An 18691-nucleotide genomic window follows, 5' to 3' on the forward strand; every position below is an offset into this window, starting at 1 on the left:
TAAAGAAAACTCAAGGTCTTGCGTCTTCGGTGACAGCCCCATCTCTCCCATGGGAAAAAACGCAACCGCAAGACCTTGCGTTTTCTGTACTAAAAATCAAACGAGTTTTATTCTTGCCGCAGACTCTTGCGTTTTAATATGTCAATAGTAAATAATTGTTCCTAGTAGATTTGAATGAAATTGTATACTCAGATAAGTAGTATATTCAAAACTTAAAGTATTTTTCGGGGCAGAAAACTGTGCTTGTTTGACAGTTCAAAAACGCAACCGCAAGACCTTGTGCAAAGCTGGGACCACAGGTTGATTGACAGACGGCTCATGTAACCCCAACACCCGGTGCTGGAATGTCAGCTTATGACCGCGTGTTGGTACGTCACATGCGCGTTTGAGAGTCTGCTACGGGCGACTCTCCCACACGTGGGAACGATGAGAAGTCTTGTATATAACTTAGTGTAAACCCGCGATCCTCGTCTCCTTCGTGAATAATCGATAAACAATTTGTAGAGAATAAAATAATTCGTGAACAGTCTTCTTAGTGAACAACACAATGTGATTTGTTTGATGTATGACATTACATCTGATAACACACTCAAAACGCGTCCCCCCTTATCATTATTGTTGTTATTGGTCTAGGTACAGTAAACTCACCGTCGATTGGTTATCTTGGATCAATTATCAAAGCAGCATTGGTACAATGTAACTAAAACAACCGATGCAAACAATTACTATGTGTCGGATAATTTGTCAGGAAAGGAAAAAGAAGAAATCGTTTACGAGAAGCCTTGGATAGGAGTCTGAGGTTACAAGATGTTTTATTCATAGATTCTTACGCTTGGTTTCGTCATTAGATATGTACAATTACAAAAAGGAAAAGCGAATGAAAAGACAGTGGCGTCAGGAGTGCAAACATGACCAACACTCTTGAGATCCGTTTTTCGTTCCATTCTCGAGTGAGGTGTTGCGCCATAACGTTTCCGGTTAGTGGAGAAGTGTTGCTGAGCTGGTGCAACGCCAAGAGAGTTGTAAAGCAGTTATGTTTACCACCGGTTTAATCTGATTGTTGCTTTTCATTCTTATCGCTAACGTAATAAGTTCGCTCGGTCTACTTTTGATTTCCAAATACTAAGTCATTGATTGGTTCGGTTTGCTCCTTTAATTAATATTCTTAAGTCAAATTTTTATCAAAGTCGAACATTACTCGCACGCAATTGGGATCAGTATGTAGTGAACGATAATGGACAGAAAGAGGTTCAGCACACTCTTTGGCACCAACAATGTCCCTAATGCTCTTTAGGGATTCACGAAAGTGCTGCATAATCCTTACCGTAGAAGCTCGCATAATCTGTGTTTTTTCCCAAGTGCGTTTTCAAATATGAAATTTGTTCCAATTTACCCTACCTAAGATGTAGACCTAGAGACAGTCATAAGCCAATCAGTTTTGCACGATCTTCAATGAGCACACTCCTTCGCTCGTTCCAGTATTCTAGTTATTTTCGTGCCATGCCTATAATTATGTGTGCTAATGTTCATTGACTAAAGATCCAATTCAAATACCACTCGAAATGTGCACTTACTTAGCTCTTTTTGGAGGTGCAATGTTGCGGTGGCATCGCATGTACTCGGTGGAATAAAATATGAATTAGCAGCAGATAAAATTAAAAACAAAGTAATGATGAAAACGACACTCATTCAAGTGATTCCCCCCAACATTTGACGTGGGTCAACATGTTTTCTTCAATCTCTAACTACAATCTAATCTCTACGCCCTACCACTTTTTGTAGCTGCTGTCTTTGTTACTCTCTAATTGTCCCTTTAATTGTTTAAAAATAAAGAAAATCTTACTAGCCACACCGTAGTATGCTACATATTTTCTAACACAATGCTTTTTTGAAAAAACAAACGATTATTTGTTTAATTTTCTTTGGGTAACGCAAAATGAGATAGTGGCAGAACGGACAAAATAAAGCCAGTTAGCAATGAGAGTGAGGCTTTAAATTAGTGAGTCTCTAACACTACCAATCTATTGACTACATGAAAATGATTGATTTTCGTTATTGGTCTCATAAACTCTGACAGTTTAAAAAAGAAATCAATGTCATTCTGTAAAAACTCTCAACAATCAATTCAGTGGAAGGTGTAAGAAAACTGCCGGGAGCAACAGTTTATATGAAAATAATTTAAATAAACAACAAATTTGCCTGACAGTAAAAAAAGTAGATAGTGCAGTGTTTCTATCCAAATCCGCTGAAATCTACCTTGTTCTAACTTCCCACTAGGACCCGATCGTATCGTATACCGGGTCCCCTTCGTGTCCAGGACACTTCAGTCGCTCGATGAGCCCACTTCGAAGCGACCGTTTTTCAGCACGACCACCAATACCGTGATGTTGTCCACCGAGCCACGACTATACGATTGCAGGGCGATGCTTTTCGCTCCATAGTGTGGCTCATCGAGCCGTTCGCGTACGTACGCCACGGCTTCCTCGTTGGTGAACGTATCCCAAAGCCCATCCGATGCCAGGATGAGAAATTGTGGTCTGGAACGGTAAAGGAAGGCATAAGAATCGAGTACGGAAGCAGATACGTATATAAGATTCGCCCAACGCCCTACTTACCTATGATCGACGAGATCGAACGAAAGAATGTCTGGGTCGGCAATGACCAGGTTTTTCTCCTTCAGCGGGTAGTCGCCGAGGGCGCGCGATGTTGCCAATATGCCCGCCACACGCCACACGCCCTTGAACGCGATGAATCCGCCGGCGTCGGCGATCCGTTTTTGTTCCCGCACCTGCTGTGGCTTGTGGTCAAATGACAGCGGGATGGCGTTGCCCTTGTAGTCGCACATGACTCCCCGTGAGTCCCCCACGTTGGCCACTATCAGCTTGCTGCGGTGGATGACGGCGATTAGAGCCGTTGTTCCGGCAAAATCAGACTGAAAGAGAAAAAAACAAAGAAGAAGAGATAAAATGTCATTAAGGAAAGTTTTTTTAAGTACAATGTTATAGGACTAGAACCTAGAGAACACAAATGTTGGGGTCACGCAAAACGTTCAGCGTTTTTACTTTGTTTTACTTAAGTTTTAACCATGCAATTTTATTCATTATTATTTTCTTTTAGCATGCTAAATCCAGAAAGCCAATCCACGGGTATTTAATTTGTGTTTGGTCTATGAAACCGTGGTTGTTTTGACCCGGTTTCTATCAGTTTCCCTCGCGAACATCAAAAGATGCACAGCAAATATGCCAATACAAGCAAAGAAAACTGTCTGCTCCAGCCAGACGAATGTGCTGATAAGCATTCCTCCTGCTTCATTCGAACGGATCGAAGTGGAACCATTTTAGCCGGCAAACCACCGGAGCAGAGCGCTGACGATCATCGGAGAGCCATCAGGAGGATCATCATCAGCAACATGGTTCTCGACAACTGTCGCATCGTTTGCCGCTGGGTTTTACCAATAATCTTGCTACTGCAATTTGGGAGTGGCCAGTGGACATCTCACCTGCAGTCGGAAGGACAAGATTCGCCCTCATCCCCGGAGAATTACGGCGGAAGTGGATTTGGTTACGAGCTGCTTCGGAATCAATTGGATGACATACAAGCAAGGTACCAAGAAAAGATGCGGCAGAATAAAGTTTAAATAATTCTTTCCACCATTCCTGCAGTATTTCACAGCTTCAACAAAACGGGGGTTGCTGTAGTGAACACGAAGCCGGTATAGCAACCTTGCAAACTGGAATAACTACGCTTCAGAGACGCCTCGAAGGAATAGAGAAAAGTTTGAAAGGTAACGAGTAAGAGACACAAAGGAAAAACAAAGTGTTTTAATTAAAATAATGAAAATAATTTCCATTCTTTCCGTCTGTTTTTTAGAACTACAAAAATCACCCCTAGTGGGCCGTAACAGGGATAATAGTGTTAACCAACTGAATGGACTGATGGATAAGCTGGAAAATGTTATACACAACGCACATGGTATAACGGCACGCCCACCGGAGGTTCAAACAACTACCTCGATCTACGATAGGGGTAAGTTTTCGATAAAGAACTATCTAGCATTCGCGAAACACATGTAGATATTTAATTTTCTCTTCCCCAGTTTACGACTCGTGCGATGACGTGCCTTCGTCCGGCACATGGTTGATACGTTTTGGAAGACAAATTACCAACACGGTGTGTTACAAATTTTGATTGTTTACTCACTTTTTATATAACAATATTTAGCTGCAGTTTTCTAAAACCGTTGATAAATGCTCTTCAATAAAGTTATCAACATATTGAAAATTAAATAAGAAGCAAATAATCGTGTTAGGATTGAAAAGATAAAGTTCCCAAATAGAAACTGAACTGAAATGCATAATGAGCTCAACATAAAATGGTATTTATAAATCATTTGAATTTAGCTTTCAGCAAGCATATTCATCCGGAAATGAAAATCGATAATCTCTTAACAGTGCGGCATTTGAAGGTGCACACAACAGCAGTGATTATTCAAATGACGTCCACTTACCATCCGCTTTGCCGCTTCAACGAGATCGAAGTCCGCCGCCAACACTTCGTCGGTGATGATTTTCCCAAAATTAATGCTTCCATCCTGCACGTAACACTGCGCTTCGTAGGTTTTCGGCTTTACCGGTGTGGGCCCGGCGCCGGATGTTCCATTTAGCAGATTCTTCTTTACCTGCTGCCTCGCCGGTGACTGATTGCCCATGTACTTGCTCAGCAGATCGTTCTCCAGCTGTTGATTGTTGCTATTGCTTCCACCGATGGCGCCAGTGCCGCCTGCACCACCGATCGCATCTTCAGTCTTCGATTTGCGGAAACTTTGCCTCCGCTGAACGGTGGCCGCTGATCCGGGCGGTTCGTTACCATTTCCGTGACTCCCAGCCCCATTCATCACCTTGTATCGTTCGTTGACGTCTTTCTCCCGGTCGTTGGCCGCCTTCGGTGAACCGGGCGAGTCGGGTTTCCCATCGGGCCCACAATCGGACGATGGCTTTCCGTTTGCCACCGTCGGCGGTGATTCCTTGCCATCGGCAATCGCCGACGATTGTTGCAGCTTCTGGTTGATGTTCTTCACCAGCACGGTCTTGGCGTACTCGGCCGCATACTCGCCACCGTGTCCGTCAAAGATGGCGAACAGGGAGATACCGCAGTTGTTGATGTTTTCACTTATAACGTATCTGATCGGTGCGTATGGTGCAGCGCAGCGCGGCCAGCGTTCCCGGGGGTCGGCGTCAGATAATGGAAACGAAAGGAAAAATAATTAATATACAGCGAGATTAATGCGTACTAGGAAGAAACCTTGCTCCTTCATGTTGGCGAGGAAGAAAGACGCAACCTGTGTTTACTCTTGCGTTTGAGTGGTGGATAAGGAAATGGAAGCGATAAACTCGAGGGGTGCGGCCGTAAATAAACGGCACATTGTCTTGTCGTAAAACGGTGGATTTCCCAACGATGGGGCAACACTGTTTAGCGTAGGTTTGTAGCGCAGATTCATTGAATGAGTTAAATTATTTCGTCCATTCCGTACCAAAAAGCGATCAAAATATCATACAAAAACCATCCGAAAGACGTAACAAAAGTCAGGACGTACGTGCGTGACCCAGTATAAGTTTTTTTTTGTTCATTTTAGGGGGTTTGCGCTGTTCTAGTTCGTTAGAAGCGCACGAAAAATCATTCACGTCGCTGATTGCCACACGATGCTAGGGGTTTTCTATAAATACTCGGAACCTCACTTGGCGCTAAGTGGAACGATAACCGGATCGGAAGGAAGCTGGCACTAGAGGGACTTTGCAACCAATGGTTACCACTATCATGAAGATAAGCAAACTCTAAAGCATGACCGATGACCAACATTATCATAATGCCATTTTCTGTAGGATAAGTGACACAATGCTTACCTATCTTCCATCCGCGCACGACGTCCTTGAACCGCATACACGGCACTACCGGTGGTCCGCTCTTCCCAGCTGTGCTTCTCGGCGGCCGATACCAGCATCGCCAGCTTGCCCGACCGGGCTCCACCGGGTTTGCCGAACCCGAGGCTGCTGCTGATACGCCGAATAAACCCGCGGCTCCATACTTCCGCCGCTTGCAGGTAGAGGACGAACAGACAAATCAGAAGTCCGGCGATCAGGACCTCCGGCTTTAGCAGGTACACCCGCATCACTTTCCAGACGTAACTGAGCGAACTGTTGAGCGGCGTAACGCCGACTGCGAATTTCGAGAGGAGCTTCATGTGCGACTTGGACAGCGTTTGATACAGTATCTTATCTTCCAGCTCGTCCTCCATCGATCCGCCGGGGGCCTCCCCCGTCGTACGCTTTGAGGAAGTACCGTACAACCCTTGCGTCGGTACTCCGGGAAGGTGGGCGTGTGTTGCTCGCAGCTCGAGTTAACAACAAACACTCCAACACGAAACGGGTGCGCGTTGCGTTAGCACTGCCCGGCTGTAGTACACATTGCCTTCCGCAAAATTATGAACTGCGTAATGCAAATGTCAGCCACTGCATTCCGATGCAGGGGAGAAAAAAAAAGGCGAAAAAAGCGCAGTGTCTCCTGCTGTGGGGGCCAGAACTGCTGACGCCAATTCGTTCACGACACACGGCGGCACAATCTCGGTTGGTTTCGTGACTACGTCACCACGGTTCCTTTTCACGGTGCACTACGATCCCTAGCAATGAAACTAAAATTGTGCACACAAAACAGCAACAGCTGCAGAAGTGGATCGACAGACGTGTTGCAAAACAACGAAGCGAATCGTTCCTTTTAGTCACGGTCGGTGAAAACGATTGCTTTGGCAGGTCGATGTATGCAGAAGACTTTTTGACGTTTAGTAGTCGTTGTTGATTGAACCAAGGATTGCTACGGCAGGTCGATCAATGTAGATGCTTTTTCGTTGTTTAGTACAATTTCACGTATTGTTTGAAAACCATTTTAGCTACGAAAAGCAGAAGCAATAATTCTCAGGCACATGATTGGTACTCAATTATCAAAATTTTATTTATTTTTCAAATGGAACCATTTTTTTCGGAATGAGCTCGCCTCGCTGCTGCATGCATCTTGTCAAATTTCACCCGGGATTGTTGACACAACCGCGTTGTTGTTGTCAGTGTTTCAGTCGCAAACGACAACACGATGAGGTTGTGCGCCGCGCAGCCCGGTCCGTTTCTATCGTTCAGTTTGCTGGGAAACTATGCTAGTGTAGGACGTTCCGTTTTCGTCTCGCCAGCGTATCGCGTGCTGTTATCAGTTTTGAGCGGATGGACACTGCTGCACTGCGCGTTGGACAAAACCAAGCAAACGGCTTCGAACGATGGCATTTCCGTGCCGTTTTTGTGTGCCAATTTGCTCAGTAACGAGAAACCGCGACAAAATCGATTAGACGACTTTTAACCACGCAAAGGATGGTTTCGGAGTGTGCGTACAAACGGAGCGTGCTGTAGGTGTGCATATTTTCGTTCGAATTGTCCATTTCCAAGGATCTCGACTGGGCATTAGAAATTGTTTGGTTCATTGATGATTCGCTTTTAATCGAACGCCGTCGTTAGTCGGTGTGCGTTAGCGTCCGTTATCGGGTGTGTGTGAATGATGTGTTCTTCAAGATGATCTTCAGGATTTAATCAATCCTTGGAAGCGACACGGAGGAAGTGAGCAATAAAAGTCCCCCGAAGTGCCTGGAAGAGGCAGCAATTGCATGTGCTGGCGCATACTGGTGATAACAAATGATGTTCTGGGTGCTTCATTGAGAGCGAATATTTGCGAGTTTGATTCCCGCACATCCCCCAGCGAAAGTGATAAAGTTTGCTGACCACAATTCCCCGGGCGTGTCCCTTTTGGAAAAAATATCCCACACACGGCACACCGAGCATCCGAAACCCCGAACCAGTCGCCTGCGAGCCAGCATCCCAACCACAGGTGCACACGAGTGTTTCTCACGAAGCGTTTGGCGTTTGTTTCTAGTTTTTTTTTTGTTATAGGCAGGCCATGATGGTGGTGAACGTGTTGCTTGCGTGTTTTCTGTTTTTCTTCCTTCGCCAGAACAGAATCTTCGCCTTCTTCGGAGACGGCGGAGTCCTTCAGGAGGACCGGTTTTCTTTGTGTGGTCCCGCCTACCCCCGCGCGGTCCCATCGAACACCTTGCGCAAGAACGCGCATGAACGCATGCTGCTGTGTGTTCATTTTTCGTAACAACCGGTGTTTGGTGGCTTTGTGGAATTTAAAATACAAACCAAAAATATTCAACCAATTTGTAGGCACCTGCATCGGCATTAATTTCACCTTTCCCCTTTACGTTTTCAGGAGTGAGTGCTAATGTGATGTGACGAAAGTGAAACTTCCGAAAACGAAAAGTGTACAAAAAATTGTTACTATATAAAGTGGTTTGATCAACGCACCGCAGAGTGCCTGGTGAAATTGTACGATACGAAAGAAGCACGCGATCGGATGGGAAAGTGATCCATCGTCAGAAAAAGAGCGGTCGTCAAGTGTCGTCGACGCAACGTGCCACTATCGCCGCAGGGCATTTGCATTTGAATCGTGTTTGAAAGTGTGTTTGGCCAGTGAATGTGCCATCACGCCCGCTTACCATACAACCTCTCACTCGTCCCGTCGATGCATCTGACACATCCGGAAGGGTGGAAAGAAATTGAATTGAAACGGGAGCACGCAGAATTGATTAAAACTTCCAGCCCAGCACAGTTCGTCCATTCGACACTACAATGACCGAGCGGAAGTTCACCCGAGGGCTTAACAAGCCCGGCATGGCGGCCCAGCTGAGGGAAAACATCTCGCAAGTTGTACGTGAATCTACTTCACTTGTATGTATTTAATTTTGTTTATTTTAATTTAATACCTCCATCCCGATCCGTCCCCGTGCCCGAATTTTCCTACCCCTGAAAAAAAAACACCCCCAACATTTCCCTCCGAGACAAACACACACGCCCAATTGGAGTAAAATATTTTGCGTGTGCAAACAAAGTGAGATAATACATGGAAATAAATCTCGTCGGAAGTTACATCTGCGTTGGAGATCCGATGATGAGGCCGGGTAGGTTTGTGTGGGCGTAACAATCGATTCCCCCACCACTGCGGGGGGGGGGGGGGGGGGGGGAGTTGTGGGGCTGCTAAAGGGGTAGTTAAATTTAAAGTTTACGCTTGCATGGTTTCAAACTGAAGAGCCTGTCCAAAGAGGGGGTGCACACATCACAACAACCAACATTCCCCGCGGAAACGCGTTTTTCCGTGCATTCCCGGATTATGGGCTGGGGATTGCGGGTGATTTTCTTTTTCCGTTCACCCTCCTGCTGGTTTTATTTGGAGCAAAGTTTGCCAGTGGGCCATTCGAAGAGGGTTAAAACCGGGGGTTGCATCCGATTTGTTATGCGCTCAAAACTTTTCCAGCCGGTGTGTCGGGAAATTTTGCTCGCCTCAACGGTTGGATGCAACTAAGTGGATCAAACGGTGTTCGGTTTTATGTTGGCGTTTGTTTGGGAAACGATTGATTTAGCCAAACTCTTTATGGATTAGGCGCTTATAATGTGCCATGGAGTTTATTTGGGTCACTGGTTTATGGTTAGGGTTGGATTAAAAAGACACCAAAAAAAAAAATTGCAAAATAAGTTTATAATTATATAAGAGGCTTATTTTTTGGATCATTTCCACCATATTAACACCATTTCAAATGAGCCGTATTTCAATGAATCCATCCGTAAAAACACACGTTTCTTCATAGCTATCAGCACAAGGGTAATGTTTCCCCGGCACAAGCAATACGATCACTTTGGAATGCAATAAACAGACCGACAAAAAATGTAGAAAAAAAACACGTGTGCGCAGAATGTGTCAGTTTTCCGCCAAACCGCGTCTCGGTTCGCGTTTCTTCCTGCATCTTTTTTTCTCCTCCACGTTATCATCTTTTGGCGCTATTTGCACAATTTCGCTCCGTCGACGGGAAGGGTCGATGAGTCATCATCGCCCTATCCACCACCCAGCGTGCAGTCATCACGCCGACGTCATCGTATTTCCCGGTACGGCTGTGTCTGTGCGTTTCCCCTTGCCATTTGTTCCCGAAAACGCGCGGGAAGGAACAGATCCGCGATACAGCACGTGTTGTGAAACCTCTTTTATTTCCCGCCCTGATCAAATAGCAAACATGATCTGCAACATAATCTTTTCCCAATAGATGGTTTCCAATGGCCGGCTCTTTGTGTTGTCATTGTGCTTTTCCTGCAACTTTGGTTTATATTATTTCGTCATTTTTCCCGAGCCCCGAGAGTGGTATGCGAAAAATATGTTTTGCAAATAATCACGCCGCCAAAGTGGAACCCGTGGAATGGGCAATCAGTTCGACTTGCGGAACGAACGATTTATTGCAGCGCCATCAGAAATGGTAATGAGTCGAGTGTGGCTTTATCTAGTGGTGGAAGTATGCAGACTCTATTAAGTCGCTCACTAGCCAGGGATTGTTTGGGACTAAGCGGCTTTTCTTAGGTGCAAGTGGCAAACACTTTTTGATGAACATTTTTATGGCAGAAAGTTGAATTGAAAAACTCAAGTTCAGATAAAAACTTTCTCAGCTTCTTTTCAGCTTCCTTTAACGTATCTAAACGTATTTTTGCTAAATAAAAACAAATTCCAACTGTGAGTTCTTGCTCAAATACGCATCATTTTCACACGCCTCATGGGCCAAACACATTACCAACTCTTGAAAAGTGAATAAGTGAATAATTGGTACTTTTTAATATTTAGCTGACAAACATGGACCAACGTTCCAGAGTGATGAATTTATTTATTAATCGTTCGCCATTGTTGTGTGCGTTGCAAATCAACCAAATAAAAACGTACCTTCGGTGGGGGTGTGAATGAAAATCGACAAGAAAAGCAGCACGCGCAGTATTGGGAAAGGGAACGACGACGAAGAGGAGGGCATCAAGATGAGCTCATGGCGTGATGAGATGAGCCTGATGAAAACAAACTCGTTGTCGTCGTCGTTCCCACATCGACACATCTACTTGATGGGTAAACCACTTGTCAACCGGGGTTGACCTTTGACCGAAGGTTACCACGACGTTGCTCTGTGTTTGCGATTTCTTTCCACTACAGTTCGGTTTTCAGGTGATGCTGTTGTTGTGGCTGTTATTTACAGAAGATCAAGATCGCCTTGAGGCGCGATTTTTCATCTGATCTGTCCATTTCAAAGCGAACATTCCACTCGGTCGGTTTGTTTACCTTTCGGTGTTCACCGTGAACAAGGTGGGGAATCGCGATTTGAGTTTCGCGAGTGTTCATTTGTGCCATCTTCTCCCCCAGACGACATGTGGATGCTGTCGTGTCGGGGCGAGTTCACACTGTGTAGTTTTTCTACCCAACGGCGGGTCGTTTTGCTGAAAATATGTCGAATGTGTCCTTGCCAGGAGAAAATGGGATTAGTATCTTAAATAACCAGATTTCTGTGAAGCTTATAGCAGCACTTGATGCCAGTTTAAAACCGCCATTCAAGCAAGAGAAGTTGGTTCGCTGTGTCGGGTGCGTCACCCGGTCCGTCTAGCGACTGTCTGGAGTTTCTGTGGGAGTCGCAGATTTTGCGCAATGCCTCGACCTAACCTGTTCCAAAACCTACACTCCCTTTCGGTGATGGCAGATTTCTCCCCCTCCGTACTCGGTTTTTCATCCATTCGCTTTGCTTTGCTCGGGCGAGTTTTCATGCGAGAGCAAATCGAATGATGGAAGGTGATGCAATGGAAATTAAAAACACCCCCTCATATCTGGGGTTTCAAACAGAGTCTCTCGTTTGGATCGGCAGTGAATTGGGTCACTCCACGGTGAGGGTGAATTTTTGCGCAACGGAAACAGTTCGCCGGAGCCTTCGCCGAACGACCGAACAAACAAACAGGACGTGCCCACAGGATGTTGTGCCATTCTGCACGACGAGAAAAAGAGAGAGAGAGAGATAGTGTGTGTGTGTTGGGATGGGAGTTTGGCATCCGTTTTGTCTGTCTGGCCGCCGCCCTCTCTGCTTACTTACGTAACCCGATGCGCTCACGGCAGGATCCAATTTCCTGGCCCCATTCTACGTCCTTGTGGTGGGGCCGGACGATGAACTTTTCATCCCTGGAACTCCGACGGTGGTGGGAAGGATGGCAGGATCAATATATTTATTCAAGTACTTCGATAGTCGGGATCCTGTGATCTCTCTCTCTCTCCTTCTCTCTCTTTCCGCTGCAATTGTTCTTCAAACGTTCTCTCTTAATTGTTGCCATTGCGGTTAAATTGTGGCTCAGACGATTGGAACCTATTTTTTACCTTTGGAGTGGCCTGATTTCGAGCCTCCTATCATGACCAGAAAAGCGGGAAGAGTGTTCCGGTATGGTTCTAGTAAATGCAGCACCGGAAAGCAAATCTATCTACTAGTAAGTCTCTTTAATCCGTGCAATTTGTGGCAAATAAATACACAATCAGTCCATTCTGGGCAACCGTTTTACTAACGGTTGGGTGGAATTGGAATTTAAAGCTATGCTTGTGACGTTTTGGGAGTTTCATGGAAATAAAAACGACATTTTTTTTGTTAGGTTATAGATTTTACGGATTCTAGAAATAACGACACGAAATTGTGTTGTATTTAATTCAAAATTATTCTAATTTTATCCACAACATCTTTGGCCATTGTTCTCCCTTCGCTCCATCTGCGAAAGAAGGAAATCGCCTATCAACGCCATTAACATACTGTTACCCTTCTACACCCCCCGCGGTCCCTTCCTCGAGGAACGGCAGTTGATCTCTGAACCTTCCGGAGGTTACCACCAGCAGAGTTCTGAACCGAGGTCGTGCCCATGAATGTGCACTGCGGCGTTAATTACAAACAACTCGCTCGACTGTCGAGTCTTCCCAAAATCCACCAGCACCACCACCACCACCACCGACGTCTTGCCCTCCCAATGCCACTTAAGCAGCAATTAAATGCCTCAACCAACGATCTCGCTTTTGCTGCTGGCCGTAGTGGATGAAACGCAAACATGTTGCGAACAGTTTAAGCAGCTCCAGCTTTGAGAAGATGCAGTTTTGGGATTGTCTGTACTGTTCTATGTGCCCTCGGCTACACACATTCTCTAAATAAACACACCACGGTTCTGGGAATGGTGAGAAGTGAACGCAAACACTCAAGCGCTAAAACTACCATTGCGTGAAACATTCTTGTTGAAGTGGATCTTCTGGTAGATCCGCTTTGAGTAATCTGCAGCCTGCGGCTTGAACGTTTTGTAAAACATCTCTTCGATGAAATACTTTACGGCCTCCCACCGATCGGCTACGTTCGATATGAAAATAAAAGACCGGAAAAATCGTTCTCCAGAAACCCCGACGCACCCTCACTGGTGGAAGCAAAAGCGGGAAAAGCGTAGTACTATAAGCGATGTGCGCTCGAAAAACGTGCTCGTAAAAGTAAATGTACACCATGTTGCTAATATTTTGCATTCGGTAGCTCAAATGTAAACAACACCGGGCCGACTAAGTGCGACGCACAGTTTTGTTCAACAAGAGTGCGTACGTCATCGTGGGAGGTTTTTTCACGTTTCCTTCGGTTCGGATGGTGAAGGAAACTTGTTGGGATGAGGAGCAGTACTCCCGCCTTGCTATTTATGCACGCAAAACCTTTTGGTAGTGGATAATTTCTTTGAAAGTTACAGCGTTGTTTAAGTTTTCCGCTCTATACGAGACTAAATAATGGTATTTTATTTCATTCCATGTTAAATTGTGGTTCAAAACAAATCATTTTAAGAATAGAATTGTTTTACAAAGGAGTTACTGACGCTCAGCAGATGTTTGAAGAGTGAATGAATTAAAAACTTTCAATTAAAAAAAGATTATCGATGATGATTTCATTTTTATCTCCACAACCAGAATGTGATAATTGTAAATCCAATTATTTTTGTTTAGTAACATATTGAGGTACTTGATCAATGTCTGCTTGATTGCAATATTTTTTTTTTGACAACTTGTTATCGCTTACATTATCGTGTCAGTCATAATTCGCATAGAATACATTAGACACACCGATGAATATTTTCTATTACTTCATTTTGTGTACAATGGCTTAGTTTAGAAAGAGTCGTGCATTTTACCCCGGTGGGGTGCATCTTGCCACAGTTTCCCCTAACTTAACTACAAAATTCCTCAAGCAATAATCCATGTAAACATGACTCAATATATATAGATGAATTTAGTGATAGAATTGTATTGCAAGGTAGTTATGGTCGCTCCCACAAAATTCTGTATCATTTTGAGACCATATTGAAAGGTAAAAACCAAATCATTTAAATTTCTTCTACTACCAGTCGGTATAATTTTGACTTTTTTTTAACTAAAGGGACTATACTACTAAAAGATCTCTGTGATCTTGCAACTGCATGAATCTGGTGACGATGATTTGTGTTTATTATGTTAAGTGGTTGCCTTCGATTGGTATCGTTCCTGAAGCTTCTCGTTAGATCGTCATACCGTATACCAGCGCTATTAATTTAATTGATTCACCAAACGGTCCAACCTCTGCTAGCGAGATGACACATTTAGGGCAGAAAAATAAAGGTTGCTCACTTGCCTTGTTCGTACAACGATAGCAACACTTTCCCTTTCGTCGCCGTACTCGGTCGGATACGGGTTCTATTGATTGCTACCATATGGGCATAAATTCACCCTTTTGCTCCTCCATTGCTATACTCGTGGTGGATCAGGCGATTACTATCGAAATTCACGTTCCGCATCGGCCAAGAAATACCACAGATCATAGACAACGACGACGACGACGACGACGCAACAGGCGCAACGTTTGTTGGGCCTCGTTTTTGTGGATTTGTGGAAGGCAGAAGATGAAACAGCACTAGATCGGGGCGATCCCTAGCAGAAACAGCATCCGTTTGGCAATGGTTTGACTCGCCGTACGCGAGTGTAGTGGCGAGTGTCTATAAATAGTCATTTGTTTGGATCACGATCACGCGTCCTCGGTCCATTATGTCCCACCACTACCGTCCAATCCCCCCCAACAAGATCGACTGTGCTGTCTAAACAAGGCTCGCCAACCATCGCCCGGTCGGTGGATTTGTCATAATTTGACTCGAGTTCATTTCAAACATGCCCAACTGATCGCGACAGCTCGTCGGAGGGGCCTTAGCTTGTTGGAGATCACGCGTTGATCGCCGATTGAACATGGAAGGAACTGAACTCTGACACGCGACGAGGTCAACACTTGTCCATCGCGCGCAACAGAGTCCGCAGCCATAAAACGAGCGTTTTTAAAAGGCCATAATCCGCATCATCCACAACCCGTGAACGAATGGGTGTGAGTGCCTCGACTCGGTCACTCGAAGCACGCGAATCCACGGGGGAGATCGCGAACGCGCGCCATATGACGCGAGATCTGGTGGAGCTCGCGTGAATCTCGTCGTTCGCTGTATGCGTGTCAACCGGCCAGAATGGCGCGACCATGTGGAATCCCAGGGGCGGGAGGGTTTCTTTTTTTTCCTCGAGCCCCCCAACCTCCCCTAATTCGTGACTTGTTTGGTTTACGCGCTTTTATTGTGGTGTGGAGCTGCACGCTTGGCCACCTTCTCCGGTTCGGGGATGATCTCATCCCGTTTCGACCAATGCCGGTTCTTTCGCTTCCCAGTAAAAAGCGCATAAACGAGAGAAGACAACAAACACGACGGCACAGGGTGATTCGTCCAGAAAACCGGAAAAGAAACCGCCCGTTGTATCTAAAGAATGAAATCTAATAACTTGTTTGGCTGAGCGAATTTTCGAGGTATTGTTGTTTGGAAGAAAAGAACACTAGACAGTGCCCTTTTTTGATCGTTACAGAAGATTTTATTAAAGGCAAAGAAGACGTCACACGTTATGTGCACCGCAGAGAGCAGCTTGCTTACGATCGTAAATATAAACATTCCTAGAAAATCACATCTTGGCACCGTTTGTCCCTCCGAAGTGGCCGGATCTTTATCCGTTGGACGTTTGAGCGGACGGCAGCTGTCTTCGATTAAAGAAATTGCGATCGTAAAAAGGAACCCCCTGCTGGGAGTCGCACTAACTCACTTTAATCGACGTTTTGTCGCCTCTCGGCTTGGGCGGATCATCTCGGAAGATCATAAGGCGACTAGGCGGGGATGAAAACGAGGGATTCACACACCCCGAAGGCTGGCAGATAGACCATTCACATGCTTTTGCTGACTGCTGTCAATTGAAATAAATGGTTTGGCAAACATATTTTTCTGCCATCCTCGCAGAGCTGAGTGTCACCACCTTTGCGGTTCTTTAGCGTGCTCGCAAGTTTGGTCATAGCCAAAGGTGTAGTTCAGGTTTTCTGACCAGGTTGTGAGGTTGTGGCATCACGTCATCCCCTGCCTTCGTCATTGGAATTCAATTCGAATCCTTCCGTTCAATAATGGATGTCAGAAATCAATTCAGGAAGGTATCATATTAGGCGGCACAAATCTAAATAACCCGGGATGGCGATCGACACCAATGTTTACTCGGGATGGTCAAACGGTTTGACATTAGTTTCGTAGAGGTTCACGCCGTCACCCTACGAAAAAAAAAATACACAGCAGATCCACGTGAGGGGTCATACATAAACGGATTTACATAACAAGTTGCTGTCTAATCAGCTTCGTTCGTTTGTTACCCTTCGCCGCGCGTTTCTTCAGCTCCGTTGTGTCTTGGACCGCCTCCCAACATCGGGGCCTTTGTCAGCGAAAACGTGCCTGAAATGAATGAACCCTACGCGACGAGGCCTGCGGTCTTCGTTCGTTCGTAGTCAGCGAACGGTAGCTACTGCACTGCTGGCGTGTGAAGATAATGAGGATTGGAATTTGGTGGTTTTTTTCCCCCACTCCGCTTTAAGCCCTTTTTCTTCCAACGCCGACGAACGCAAGGAAACTGGACTCGCGTGGTAATGTTTGCTACAAACGGCGCGTCTAAGATGATCGCACATCGGAAGCCGGAAACGATCAAAGGAAGGCGGTAGGATTTTCTGTGCCCCGTGCATTCGACACGCAAATGATATGACGCTCGTTAATTTGATACGTCGGATGCATCAGTGCGAGGTATATTAAAAAAAAGTAATAAAATCACACGGCGTGTCAGTCTTGGTTACTTTTGCGTTACATGTGTATATTAAATGATAGACTGGGTGGAAAATTGTCACGTTTTCACTTAAGTACGCATGTCAATAAATATGTAACTTACTTTGTAGATGATAAGATTATCACAAGGAAGTCATTTTTCACGCTTACACGTACAGGACAAATAATTTATCCTTGAAGCTGAAGCATCTTCCTCGTATTTTGAAATTTTAGTAAAACTGTAACTTAACACTAGAATACATTGATTTGGAATCTTGGCCGAATGCTTTTTAGAGGTCATTTGGAAAAAAAGTTAATAGGTTACGGATTTGAAAAATCTGCAAAAATAGTGAAGTTATAGCGTTTTAAAAATAGGGGTAAAAATGACCCCTAAAAAGCATTCTAGGGATAGTCAAGTTAGGTCTCGGAACTGGTATAACAGAAAAATCTGAAATTTTTGTTTTGGATGTAGCTTTGGACTTTTTGGATGAAGCTTTTTTTTTGTAAAAATATTCAGCCGTTTTTGAGATATTAAAATCGAAAATTGCGTTGGGTTCAAAATGACCCCAATTTGGATTCTAGTGTTAAAAAAGGTTATGAAAATTTCCTATTTACATTCCTTAAGATACCATCTCGAGAGGTTTCCATTTACATTCGTTTTCTCTTATCTAATGATTCAATTAGAGGAATAAACCGCCGCACCCTTCGCAGTGTCCTAGCGTTTGTCAATATTTTCCTAACGTTGGGATCAAAGGTTGGAGAAGAAAAAACTCAACACAAGTTAAAAAAAAAATACAAATAACCATCGGCCATAGAAGGGCAGACCATTAATTGAGACAATGTCAAACAATCGATTGCCGGTTTCCTACTTCGAATCGATTGGCGTCTCAAACCGCGTTGTATTTATGCGGCGTGTTCCGTTGCCTTAGGCCTTTCCCTGTATGTAAATGTTTGCCCTGGGGATCTCTTTTTTCCTATCAGCACGGGATCCACTCGATGCACTTGATCAGCGTTTGCACGACATGTCGGACAGGTTCCACTCCCGTGCGCACGATTGAACCCTTCGGTGTTCAGTTCGAATTTTCACTTCGGTTTGTTTGTCTTAAAATAAAAGTATATATTTCCCAAATAAAACAAATATGCTGGTTTTAGCATATTGAACAGGTGCTTTTCATATATGGAAGCTACGTTAGAAGACACTTTAAAAGTCGTTAAATTACATGTTAAATAAGTAACGATGACATTTTACACAGAGAGCCACGAATGAAAGCGGAATTGATCAATCATCCGCAGATGAAAGTTGTTGTCCCCAACGAGCGGAGACCAACGCACGTTCACGGTCATCTGTTGCCAACCCTACGCTGCGACCCTTCGGAGTCGAGTTACGGGTAAAGCAACACGGGAAAAGCAAAAAACATTTCCCTCCGGCGCTGATGTGTTAACTGAAAGTGATCCCTATCCTTTCGCTCGTGCGTCGTCTTCCCATCGTCTGGCGACCGAGCGGTCATCTTCTTATCACCAAACACATTCCATTGCCCCCGTCTGCTGGACGCCACCCGGGCGGAGAAAAAAGGGAAAGCCAG

The 18691-nt window shown here is 44.9% G+C and overlaps 2 protein-coding genes across 2 annotated transcripts in view; one reads left to right on the forward strand and one right to left on the reverse strand.

Annotated features, from left to right (window-relative positions):
* Nucleotides 1-793: 793 nt before the first annotated feature.
* LOC131263391 (protein phosphatase 1L) lies at nt 794-6746 on the reverse strand. The gene is made up of 4 exons (XM_058265584.1): nt 5901-6746; nt 4508-5180; nt 2616-2932; nt 794-2537 (listed from the first exon to the last, which is right to left on the reverse strand). The coding sequence occupies exons 1-4, from the start codon at nt 6290-6292 to the stop codon at nt 2324-2326; spliced, it is 1596 nt and encodes a 531-aa protein (XP_058121567.1). The 5' UTR covers nt 6293-6746; the 3' UTR covers nt 794-2323.
* Nucleotides 6747-8720: 1974 nt separating this feature from the next.
* The window catches only part of LOC131263374 (dedicator of cytokinesis protein 9), a 70733-nt gene continuing 60762 nt past the window's right edge, over nt 8721-18691 (forward strand). The window contains exon 1 of the mRNA XM_058265563.1: nt 8721-8819. Coding sequence (XP_058121546.1) covers nt 8721-8819 — 99 coding nt within the window. The remainder of the gene's footprint in view (nt 8820-18691) is intronic.

This window comes from Anopheles coustani, chromosome 2 (genome assembly GCF_943734705.1).
Source record: "Anopheles coustani chromosome 2, idAnoCousDA_361_x.2, whole genome shotgun sequence".
Lineage (NCBI taxonomy): Eukaryota > Metazoa > Arthropoda > Insecta > Diptera > Culicidae > Anopheles > Anopheles coustani.

Excerpts from the sequence above, each read along its gene's own strand:
- LOC131263391 (XM_058265584.1), bottom strand. The coding sequence starts at position 6,292 with ATGGAGGACGAGCTGGAAGATAAGATACTGTATCAAACGCTGTCCAAG. Across the intron at positions 5,181-5,900 it reads CGTGCGCGGATGGAAGATAG|ATACGTTATAAGTGAAAACA; the intron begins GTAAGCATTGTG and ends CGCACCGATCAG. Across the intron at positions 2,933-4,507 it reads TTGAAGCGGCAAAGCGGATG|TCTGATTTTGCCGGAACAAC; the intron begins GTAAGTGGACGT and ends TTTCTCTTTCAG.